Source organism: Monocercomonoides exilis (genome assembly GCF_001643675.1).
Source record: "Monocercomonoides exilis strain PA203 chromosome Unknown scaffold48-729018, whole genome shotgun sequence".
Lineage (NCBI taxonomy): Eukaryota > Preaxostyla > Oxymonadida > Polymastigidae > Monocercomonoides > Monocercomonoides exilis.
In genome coordinates, this window is record NW_027150593.1 from 316,312 (window position 1) to 328,128 (window position 11,817).

The window sequence follows — 11,817 nt, forward strand, 5'->3', positions numbered from 1 at the left end:
ACGTGAAGTTATCATATGCCTTTGTTTGTTCAGCACCCTTATAAAATCGTTATTTCAAATTGAAATATCTTTTCTCTCCTTTTTTGGTAGTTTATAATGACAAATCATAAGTTACAAATCAATGGATGAAATTTAAATAGACTTCTTCAATTCAAATCAATCCATTTAATTCAAATAAAGTTAGTTTATTTAAAATGAAGTTGGAATATTCTAAATATAGCACGTTTATTCAAATTGACGCTGAAATCCATCTTGAAAATGTATTTAAAAAAATATATTTTATCTTTCTAAATCACTAATTGGTTCATTTGGTGTTGTTTTTTTAAGTATTTTTAACCCAATTTTTATAACAATTTTGATCTTTTAGTTTTTAGTTGGAAATATGACTAAATAACACCAAAATGAGCTTCAAAGACAAAAAAAAGAAAAATTTCGAGAGTTTAAGGTTTATTTCGCTAATATTTTTATGTTTGTTTTAGAAAACACAGAAGATACGATTTTCATTAGGATAAAAATGTTAAGAGGAAAAGTGAAATGCTCCGAACAGTTTCATTTTGTAAAACACAAATAACTGCAAAAGTGTACGAAATGAAGCGTGGAAGCTGACAAACTTGATTTTCTTTTTTCTTCTTCCTCTCCTTCCCCCTCTTCTTCATCCCATATTATCTCCTCCCAGATGCAAATCCCCAAATCCCTGCCTCCTTCTCCATCTCCCATTTCTCTTTCTCCTCATTCATCTCCCTTCACAATTCCTTCCTTTTTTCTCCTTCCCCTCTCCATATCCATCACCAATCCCATTCCCACCTCCAAATTCACCTCAATCTCCATCTCTCAAACGCCTTCTTCTCCAACATCTCATCTCCCCAATCCCATCCATCTCTTCCATCCCTTCCCTCTCTCTCATTCAATTCTCTCATCTCAACCTCTTCTTCGTATTGTTCCACTTCCACCAACATCAACATCAATACAATCCCCTCTTTCTCCCTTCACTCATCCCTTTCAATTCACTCAACAAATTATTCATTCTCAGAAAACAGAGTAGAAAGTTGTTCAATAACAAATTGGTGTGGAACTGGCTGGTATTTTAATGTTGGCGGTTTTCCGTCAAATGGTCAATTCTTATTCACCAAATGCAAGTGCATCTCAAATTCTGGTGGTGATTCTGCTGGTTCTCTAACATTTTATAATCCTCCAGGAAACAAACCAAGCCAGTTTTCTATCAATGATTGTCAATTCATCAATAATAAATTAACTGCCTCTGCCAATTACGGAGGAGCTGCAATTTGCTTCCTTCCACCATATTCATGGTGAATGGAGTTAAATTCATCACTTTCTGTTTCTTCGATGGCATCACTACAACTAATGGAAGAGGAAATGATGCGTTTTTTTACGGAAGTGATATTTCCCAATCCCCATTCGGAAATGTGGATCAACAACTCCAACACCAAGACTGTGAAACAGCAATACAGCTGATAATGCTGAGTGTAACAGTTGGCTTCCAATTCATATCTCCTTTTTTTTTCAAATGAAAATTCATGAGAAATTTCATCTCTTCATTTTCTTCATTTTCTTCATTTTCTTCCTCATCCTCTCTTCCTATTCCTTCTTCTTCGACTATGTTTGTGAAAATATACCTTTTTTATGTGAAGCTGAAGCAACAGCTTCCGTGTCCACTTCTCCAAAACCTCATGTATTATTTCCTCTTTTTGCTTTTGTTCTTAATATTTCTTAAAAATAAACTTCATGTCTCCATCAACTTTCTCTTCTTCTTCCTCCTCCTCTTCCTTCTCAATATCAATTGAATTTCTCTCAATCTCTGACTCCTCAAACATAGTCAAATCATTCTTCGATGTATGCATTTGTTCCTCATCTTTCTTTTCTCCATCTGAACTTCCATCTGAAGTTATTCCCAAAGACCCATCTGCTGCTTCTTCTTCTGCTCTTGATATCTCCTGTTGAATGCTATTGGATGGAGAAGAACTGCACACTTCAGGTTTCATTGGATGCTGCTTGCTTACACCCACATCAGCATCGGCCTTCACAAACCTCAGCCGATTCAGCCCAAGCGCCTCCACAACCACAGAGCCATCGCTTCTTCCAGCTTCATCTGGTTCTCCTTGATTCTCTCCACAAACTCTCCGTGCGCTGTCGGACACCCGCCTTTCTCCTCATTCCCATCACCTCCCTTTCTCCTTCCATCTTCTTCTCCTTTTTATCCTCCCTCTTTGTCTCCCTCTTTGCATCCCCTTTCTCCTTCCTCTGCTTCTTCCCGCTCCTCCAGAGCCGCCAGCGCCATCGCTGCTCACGACAGAACCACATCTTCCATCTTCAGCCCCGCTGCCGATAACCCCTTTTCCACAATCTCTCTCACTTTTCACACTGCAACCCCTCGCTCCATCACTTCATCGTCCAGATTCACCACCACACGCCTCGACTGTTGTGATCGCCATATCTGTGGCGACGGGTCAAACAGATCGTAGATCGACCGGAACGCATTCACACATCCACTCCAAAGATCTGCTGATCACCAACTTCGTGCCCACCGACGCTGAAAGCGACGGAAGCTGAGCCACCAGCGGAACAGAAAGCATCGCCGAAAGCGCCACATTGTACTCGCACACAACACCCACATACAGCACCCCCCGCCGAGCCACAACATATCCACGCAGCGTCTGCGGCGACAGCAGTATGTGCTGTGCATACAATTCAGCCTCCTCAGGCACCACAATCCCCAGTTGTCTCTCCATGTTATCCATCGCAGCTGCTTACGTGTGTGACAATGCAACAGTCAAGGCATCTGAAGGGTCAATTGCAGGCTTCGATGAAGATAACGATGGCTTTTCATCCTGCAAAATTCTTCTCTTCTCTTATATGTTGCACAAACAGCTATGAAGCAAACTAATATGCTGCTTCAGTTGAAGAAGAAGAAGAAGAATGAGATATTTGATTATGATCATCTCCAAAAGGCGCTACAACATTTATCTTCTTTGGAGAAACGTTTCAAATTTCTCAGAATTTCTCTGATAGGAAAGTGGGAATATCAGGGATGCAGATTAAAAATGAAATTTCTTTTAGTTTCTTTGTGCATTTTCTGTTGTTTCCATTTTAATTTTTGTTAAAAACTGAGTTTTCTGCAATTCGAGGAAAGAAGTCGATGTCCTTATCGAAATTGTCTTCTTCGAAGAATGTTTCGTCTCTTTTGGGGGAAGAATGAGATGTTTCAATTGTAATGAACATGTTGGCTCAATCTTCTCTTTCTTTTTCTTCAATTGATAATTCTTCTATTAATATCAATGATTCTCTTCTTTTTATTCCTGTTCCTTCTCTTCAATTTCTTTTCTTTCTTCATTTCTACAACATATAAATTTTCTTCTTCTTCTTCTTCTTCTTCTTCTTCTTCGCCTTTCTCTCATTTCTTTCCTTTCTTTCCTTTTTCTTTCGTTTTCATTTGTTTCCTACAAAGTTCCCATATCGCAACACATGTCTCCCTTGTCCTGCATCTGATCGAAGCATTCTTTTGCTTTTCTTACGCAACAGTTGGTGTCTTCCGCCAACAAACAATTGAATTCCCCGTCTCATTGCATTTGTAACTTGGCGCGTGAAAGCACCTTCTCATTAAAAAAATGTCACTGCTTCAATGATCACATAAACTCTCCAGAAGATTAAAGAATGCAGTGACACTTCATTCGTCTTGTTGACGCCCAAGCCTCTGAGGAGCAGGGTGAACTCAACAGTCCACAAAATATGTTCGGTTGAAAACAGAATCTGATGAAATTTTCCATTCTTTAAAAATCATTTCTTATTGAAGCCGCAACACAAGATAAACATAGGCCAATCATTTTTCAAAATGCCATCCAAATTTGTTTGTCCTTCCTTTTTCACAGAAGTCCATCTTTTCATCTTCATTCAATAAAATGTATTCTGAATTTGTTTTCACCTCTTGCATCCAATAAAATTTCCGAAAATCATGTATCTTGCGTAACTTCCTTTATTTCCCAATGGATATATAATAATCAGCTCCATTCTCATCGTATTGCTCCACAAAGCGGGGATTGGCCATTTCAACAATAATTCGGATTCCTGCACTTTGGAAAGGATACAGACGGAAATATCTTTGCAATCAATAGAACAATATAAAATACATACATTCAGATTTTTCCATTCAAAATGAAAATCGTTATTATCCCTTGGACAACGAATCACATTAATTCATCAGATAGAATTTCAGAATTATTTCGTTTCCACCATTTCCAGTTGCCATCATTGGAAATAATGCTTCCAATTCTGTAAAAAATGTTTATTAATTGAACTCTCATTTTGTTAATGAGTATTCCTTTTGAAAAAAACTTTGATCAAAACATCCATAACAACAAACAGAAAGAACAAAGCGTTCTTTTTCTTTGAAATTATAAGTCGAAAATGTTATCGAAAGATGGAAGAGTTTGAATGAATTTATTTTTTTTTTGCTTTTGTGAGTTTTCATTTTTCATCTGTTTTCTTCAATCCAATCATTTGAGCTTTCTTTGTGAATATCAAAATCACATTGCTTTCTTCATTCAGTAAAAAAAAGAATATGCATATAGGAGACAGACAGAACAAAAAAAGTTCACAGGTTTGTGTTCAATGTTTCACAAAATTCTTATTTATTGCATTTTTTGATAATTTTTTTAAGAACTGTTTTGTGAACTGGAGCATAGCAATGAAGATGAACAAAGAAAGAAAATCGAAGAAATGAATGAAATACTTGATGAAATGAATGGGCATGAATTTAAATTCATTTATAAGACAGAGCTGTTTAATGAAATTCTTGCAATGATTGAAAAAAAGAAAATTTCGATGGAAAATGCAATTTTGCTGCTGAAGTGCATTGGATATTACGCAACATTGAAAGGAATTTGGGTTTCTGACTTTGAAAGATCTTTGCTGAAAGAAAGATTTGAAAAAATGATTAAAAATGAAGTCAAGAAAAAAGAAAAAATGAACGAAAATCTACTGATTGATCTTTGAGAATGTTTTGTTTTTCTTTGCGCTACTAATCTTTCAATATCGCTTTCAATTTGTTTGCCCTGCCTTCTGAAAGCTGCCTCAAAGAAAGAGGGAAATGAGGAGACTTGAAAAGAAGTGGAAATGGCTTTGCTTTCATTAAGCGGATCTGGATATTGTGTATGAAAACTTCTTTTCCAATTGTGATACTAATATCCCCCCTCCCCTCTTCAATATTTATATAGGGTGCAAATTTTAACTTGACCTCAAAATTTTATCTCAACCCTATTTTTTTGAAACTTATTTTTGCTTTTTTGATTTGTAAAAAGGCTTAAAATAAAAACAAAATAAATCGACTTCTTGATATTTTTGTTTTTCATAACTATGTGGAAAAAAAATTTGAAATTTTTATATTCAAAAAATTATTTAAAATTTTTATTATTTTAGGACCCAGATCAAAGACTTGCTGGCTGTGAAGCCAATATTTCATACTGAACGTTTTAAGCCACAGCATCAGCATTCCACATTCCAATATTAATCCTCTGCGACTTGTGACATTTTTTGAAACAAAAAGTTAAAATGACCGACTTAATAAAACATTTTTGTCACTCAAATCTCATCCTATGAAAAAGCAAAAAAAATATGGAAAATAAATAATTAAATAATTAATGCAAAATGTTTATTTTAATGTTATTGGATCTTTTTTTTATTTGCTTTTTCGATGTTGTTGAAATAAAAATGATCATTATAAAAGTGATGGTTTATTGACAAGATCAGTCAGTTATGGAAATTTGATGACAATTTTTTCCAGTGGAGAGTCTGGGCAACAGAAAAATTTATTATTTAAATGGATCCTGAGCTATTGAACAGTTTACCACCTGAACTTCAATTATCCCTGAACGATCTTTCAATTGTATGTGGTTTATATCGCATTTAATTGTTAAACAGAATTATTCTATACATTTTGAAGAAAAAAGCATATGGGTAATTCTTTATGAAAAGTCGCAAACGTTTAACTGATCTGAAAAGAAGATCAAAAATGATCAAAAAATGTTGATCATTCCGTTACCATCATATATTGCTGAGTATTATTCTTATCAGTTTTGCTACCCTATCTCCGAATATTTCGTTTCAATAAAACAGATTTCATATAATATTTTCTCTGTCAAATCATATCAATGTTATTAAATATTGTTTTTCTTGTTTTTTGTAGCAACTTAATATTTTGTTCATATTTCTTTGTTTTCATTTCAACTGTTCATATAAACGTTTTATTTTTTTGAATTGAGGCTCCACATTAATTATTTTCCTATGATAAATAACAGATAGATTTTAACTTGTTTTAATTTGATTATTTTGAAAAGAAATTATTAAATAGGAAATTTTCATCTATTCTTTCCTCATTGAAATTAAAAGAAATACAAAAAGTTGTTAATATTGAGCAATTGTTAATGTTATTAAAAATAAATGAAGAATAACATGTCATATCTCAAAATTAAATGAACTTTTATAAAAATTCAAAAAAGAAATGGTATCTCATGTTTTGAATCAAATCATGAATCATATCTTAAATAGTTTTCAACTTTTCATTTTCTTTTTTGTTTATCTTTTTCTTCTCATTTCAATTCCCTTCCAAAAGAAATTCTTTTCCTTTTTTTCCATCAAATTAGAATAGATGAGATTTCGGAAATGATTGACGTTTATAATTTGATCATGGACTTTGTGTTTGTGACTCGAAAGCAGCTGCAATTTTGTGTGATGAGTTGCATCAAAAAGCTTCTTGCGGGAGCGGAAGCGATTCAGTTGTCTCTTTTCTCAGCTCCTTTTTACTTCGTCTTCTTCGAGTGGAGTAGCACGCAGATCTTCTTTACATTCAGGAGTCCAATAAAAGAAGAGAAGAAGGTGACAGAGGATGTACGGATATTAGCATCTTCGTCTGTACGTGCATTTTACCCTTCGGATGCCTCGAAGATGGAGGATTCATAAACGCTTGAAGTGGCATGGTTGAATGAAATCGTTAGGCGGCTGAGGATAGTTGTGAAGAAAGCAGCTGAGCTGCAAAAGCTGCATGGTTATGAAGCTGTCACTGCTCCTGTCGCTGCTGATGTTGCACACGCTGCAAGGTTTCAATATTGGCTTGCTGTGCTCTGCTGTACAGAACATGCAATGTCCGTTCAATGTTTGATGCTTTTCATTCTTCTTGTAGCTTTACTCCCGTCACTTGAGGATTTACCGAGAAAGAAGTCGTCGAAGAAGCTGTTATTAACAGCGGTAGATGTGGATGCGTTCCTGCCAATCTGCAATCCGCCTGATCCATCGCTGGCTTCATCGGCCATTGAATGGCTGGCGAACAGAAAGAAGAAGACGAGGCATGCAGAGTGATGAAGCTGGTCAACAAAATGAGGAGGGGGGATAGTTGCAGTGAATGAAGTGGGAGAGATTGCGAAGAAGGCGCTGGAGGTGGTGGGGCAGAGGGGCTGATGATGGAAGATGTGGTTCTGTCGCCTGCAGCGATAGTGCTGAATTTGCTGGAAGAAAGAAAAGAAGAAGAAGAAGTTGGAAAAGGACAAGGAGGCGAAGCGGATGAGCGGGCTGACAGAGCAGATGAAGGAGAAGGCCAATATCATCTGGATGGATCAGAGGAAGATTCCGGAGCTGAGCGAGAAGCACAACTCAGAGGTGATGCAGGTGAAGCAGGTGAAGGAGCAGCTGGTGACGATGAAGAAGTGGGCGGAACTGATTTATATGAGGATTGAGAAGCGAAGAATCGATGGACGCAGCATGGCGTGGTGGTGAGTTGGTACAGCAAGGGGTCGATGCAGGAAATTGAAGTTTTCCTTGCTACGTCTTCTTTGTTAATGTCTGTGTGTGGACAAATAATTTTGTCTTATGCTTCGTTGATTCCGCTGTTGGGCTGTGTAAAAAGCACAAAGAGAAGTTTGCAGCGAGCATCGGGGATGTCAGCGCTGTGTTGGTTGAGCCAGACCCGAGCGATAAGGTGGTTGTTGTGAAAGTGGGGAGTGGGGAAAGTGTTGTGGGCGAAGCAAACAGCTGTGGGGAAGGAGGAGGCGGAGGAGGCGGAAGCGAGGGAACGAGGTCATTGATCAGGAGAGATCAGAGAAGAACAGCTCTGGGGCCAATGGTGGTATTGGTGTCGGTGGTGGTGAAGGAGGAGTGGATGCAAGTGTGCCGTAGAAGATGAACAAGGTGGAAAAGGAAACGAAGATGCTGATTGCGCTGTTGAATGTGCACATAAAGACTAAATGCGAGCAGAAGGCGCTGTTCAATAAGGTGATAGAAAAGGAGCAGATGTCGCTTGGGCAAAAGAAGCAGGAGAAGAGAATATTTAAGGTTCGTATGAAGAGGTTGCTTAATGAACTCCTGGTTAGGTTAAGAAGCTGGAAGAGCGTGAGGTGCAAGTGGACTTTGGAGGGAGCAGGTTAGGAAGGGCAGAGGAGAAAGGTGCGAGAGAGATGGATGGAGAAAGGAGGAGGATGAGGAGGAGGAACAGAAGTTATGGCTGAGAATACGAGGAGGCAGAGGAGGTGGAAAAGGCAGAAGAAAAAGATGCAAGCGCGGTGAACAGGATTCCGCTGTTTCAGCACAACGATCCGAAGAGAGGGAGCGGGATGATTGGATGAAAACGGTGGTTCCAACAGTGGTAAAGAAAGGATAAGGGAGTGCGAATGTTGTGTAGTGCACGTTCATGCTTCTTGAGCAGACGACAGAAAGCAGAGACAGGGAAGAATCGGAGTGCTCTGTGACTTCTCTTTGTTGATTGAGGTCAGGGGTGTCTGGTGCAAAAGGGGTGCCTTTGCAGGCGGTGTCGATGGCGAGGGAGTGTTAGATGAGTGCAGTGTCTGGGTCGCTGGTACAGGAAACGTGTAAATCAGCACATGTGCTTCGGGTGCCACACTCGCGGAGGTCATCCGTGCAGATGAAGCGTTTGTTGAAGTTGCTGAAGATAGGTTTGCAGTCGTAGCTAATGTGGAAGCTGTCGAGGATCCGGGGGTGATGCGGAGACATTATTTCAGAAGATCTTTGAATGGGGGTGGGCGTTCAGAGGCAGGGGTTTGGGGAATTTGTGTGCATGTGGCTGGGGGAGAAGCAAGCGGTGCAGAAGAATAACTAGGCGGTGATGTGTGCGAGGATGTATGGGGAAGAACTGTTCCGGAAGGACTTTGCAGAGATGGAACTGTTTGAGGAATTTGTGCGGAAAGAGTAAACTTGAGGTGAATTGGAGTTTTTCTGATAATTGAATGGTGTTAGAAGGGGTGTATAAGAAGAGATTAAAATGTCTTTTGGTTGTTTGAGGGGATACAGTTGGAGAAGATGTATGCATATGCCTCTGTGTTTATGGTGTTTCTACTGAATAACTTTATGGAAGAAGCAGCTTCCGGATGTTAGCGATGAAGCTGACAAGTTACAGCATTTAAAGCAGTCTTTGAATTATGTGATTGCGAAGGCGACAAGATGGTGTTGGTCAACTTGGAGTAGGAGTTTTACACAGTATCGAAGGTGATGTGGGAATGGTTTGTGATGAAGCTACATGTGTAGATTGTTCAGTTGGTGAAAGAGAAGAAAGAAGGGCGGTAGACGTTGTTCCACATTGTGCGGCTGCTGGAAGGGATGGTGAGGCTGCAGCTGAGGAGGATGTGCAGTCGATGGTGGAGACAAAAGAAGGACAGATTGTGCTTGTGCAATTTAGTTAGAGATGTAGTTACACAAAAAATAGCATTGTCGATGGAGTAAAAGTCATATTTAACAATAATTCATCAACATCTGTTTCTTCATCGCTGCATAAAACAAATACAGAATGGAAAGTGATGAAATTAAACAATGCGCTTCGATCATTGGGTTGATATTGGATATGATCAACCATCAAATTTCCAAAACAATATTTTCATCAGCGTTTTCTTCTCGTCGATACCTTTTTCTTTTTCTCTCTTTTCCTTCTTTCTTCAATGATATTTGATCATTTTTGGAGAATTTGAGAGAAGAAGGAGAATGAGAAGAAGGAGTTAGAAAAAGAAGAAGATGATGATGAAGAGGAAGAAGAAAAAGAGGAAGAAGAAGAGGAAGAAGAAGAGGAAGAAGAAAAAGAAGAGGAAGAAGAAGAGGAAGAGACGCCAAAAGAACAGAAGCTATTTGTGAATTCCTTGAGCAATTCTCGAATGAGGAGCTTCCAATGGAAATTGATCCTGAAGTTGAATCATTCATTGAAAAAATACTGCCATCATGCAATTTTACTCCATCTGTATCAATTCCATTGAACACAACTTTTTTGTTCCGATCAATCTCAAATACATTTGATGTTGATTCAATCTGTTCCAATTTCGCATTTGTGATATTTAATACATCTCCATTTAGCAGAAATGAAGGCTTCTGGAATGAAAGCATTGATATTGAGCAGTTGTCAACATGAAGAATTCCATTTTCGATGTTTAACAATGTTAAATTGAGAACAACATATTCAATGATTTCTGACTGGCTAACTGAAGAAAATTCAACAAATGGAAGAGACGGCTGGCCATTTTCTCCGAGGATTAGAGAATCTCCAGAATACGAAAACGATTGGACAAAGGAAAACTTAACGCTTTCGATACGAACATTCTCTGAGGTTGTGATTAGATTTCCAGAATCATATGTAATTGTAGAGTTCAGACGCACCAAAGCAGCTGAGGGAGATTGTAATGAGCGGATGGTCACATTCAAAGAACTGCATTCTCCATTGATGATAGTTTCTTCTGATATCAACAGCTGTGAGTACTGAGATGGAACAATGTGTTGGATTCCAACATTCAGCGATTGACAAGGCACATTGAACTCCCCACATTGTTTGCTGTCTCCGTGACTATCTGCAACAGAAGACAGAAATATTGCCTCGCTCTGGTATTTCATCACCCTCAGCAGAAGATCTTCTTCCCCCACATACGAATCTGTTGTGACTCCCCAGATCGCCATTTCTTTCATGTCAGGTTCTCTATTAGTACTGCGAATTTGCCAAGTTAAGAAAATGAATAATATTATTAGAATTATTAAATAAAACATTCAAATAAAAGCTGAATGAAAACCTTTTGATATGTATGTTTTTCATCTTTATCAAACTTGTGGGAGTAATAAACGCATTTATTGAAATTCCAGGCACATTGTGTGCAATGAAATATTTCAATCAAATAAGAATTTTATCTATCAACGAATCTCAATATTTTGATGAAATAAAATTGAAACAAACCTTGTCCATTTATGAATCAACAATTGCTAAGTGTTTCAATCAAGTGAAACTCTTTTTTATTGAAAAAATGATATTTTAAATTTTGATCAAAAAATATGATACATAATTTTTTGAAAAAGAGTATTTCTTCTCATAAAGAAGTTTGTTATGAGCCTACAAACATCACTGTGAAAGTTTAATATTTTTATTTGTATTATGGTAACGGAGTGTTTTTAATTAACTTTCATGGGATTAATTTTTGATCCGTAGCGACTTTTCAAAAAGAATTACCCATATTGCAAAAAATGTTACGAATTGCAAAAGATTGGTTGTGGATTCGTTGCTTTGGAATATGTCAAAACAACTGAGAAAGGAAATGGTTTTAATTTTTTTCTGTTTTTAAATTTTAATTTTCCACCAATAGTTTACAGGCACCCTAAAGAATATGGAAAGTTCATAACAAAAATATCATTGGAAATATATAAAGATAATTTGTGGATATCTTTCATTCCTATTCAGCAAGATGGAAGTGTCAAAAAAGATGGTCACAGATATCTTCTTTGTCCAAACAGTCGTAAAGGATTCAATTGTGGATTTTCTGGAAGAATGGGATATGTTTC

General features: G+C 37.6%; 5 protein-coding genes across 5 annotated transcripts; 3 read left to right on the forward strand and 2 right to left on the reverse strand.

Moving 5' to 3' along the window:
• Window positions 1–902: 902 nt before the first annotated feature.
• On the reverse strand, window positions 903–2,756 carry MONOS_12392 (uncharacterized protein; the record flags this gene model as incomplete). The annotated part of the gene is made up of 2 exons (XM_067865010.1): window positions 903–2,145; window positions 2,503–2,756. The coding sequence occupies 2 exons, from the start codon at window positions 2,754–2,756 to the stop codon at window positions 1,719–1,721; spliced, it is 681 nt and encodes a 226-aa protein (XP_067721230.1). The 3' UTR covers window positions 903–1,718.
• Window positions 2,757–4,725: 1,969 nt separating this feature from the next.
• MONOS_12391 (uncharacterized protein) lies at window positions 4,726–5,335 on the forward strand. The gene has a single exon (XM_067865009.1). The coding sequence runs from the start codon at window positions 4,732–4,734 to the stop codon at window positions 5,005–5,007; it is 276 nt and encodes a 91-aa protein (XP_067721231.1). The 5' UTR covers window positions 4,726–4,731; the 3' UTR covers window positions 5,008–5,335.
• A 1,337-nt stretch (window positions 5,336–6,672) lies between these two features.
• On the forward strand, window positions 6,673–7,365 carry MONOS_12390 (uncharacterized protein; the record flags this gene model as incomplete). The annotated part of the gene is made up of 2 exons (XM_067865008.1): window positions 6,673–6,707; window positions 7,005–7,365. 2 exons carry the CDS (start codon window positions 6,673–6,675, stop codon window positions 7,363–7,365), a joined length of 396 nt encoding a protein of 131 aa, XP_067721232.1.
• Window positions 7,366–7,466: 101 nt separating this feature from the next.
• MONOS_12389 (uncharacterized protein) lies at window positions 7,467–9,695 on the forward strand (the record flags this gene model as incomplete). Its single annotated transcript, XM_067865006.1, has 5 exons — window positions 7,467–7,709; window positions 7,910–8,167; window positions 8,242–8,372; window positions 8,877–8,951; window positions 9,449–9,695. 5 exons carry the CDS (start codon window positions 7,467–7,469, stop codon window positions 9,693–9,695), a joined length of 954 nt encoding a protein of 317 aa, XP_067721233.1.
• Window positions 9,696–10,127: 432 nt separating this feature from the next.
• Window positions 10,128–10,956, reverse strand: MONOS_12388 (uncharacterized protein; the record flags this gene model as incomplete). Its single annotated transcript, XM_067865005.1, has 2 exons — window positions 10,128–10,184; window positions 10,342–10,956. The coding sequence occupies 2 exons, from the start codon at window positions 10,954–10,956 to the stop codon at window positions 10,128–10,130; spliced, it is 672 nt and encodes a 223-aa protein (XP_067721234.1).
• Window positions 10,957–11,817: the final 861 nt, after the last annotated feature.

Coding starts and splice junctions, on each gene's coding strand:
- MONOS_12391 (XM_067865009.1), top strand. CDS start 4,732: ATGAATGAAATACTTGATGAAATGAATGGGCATGAATTTAAATTCATT.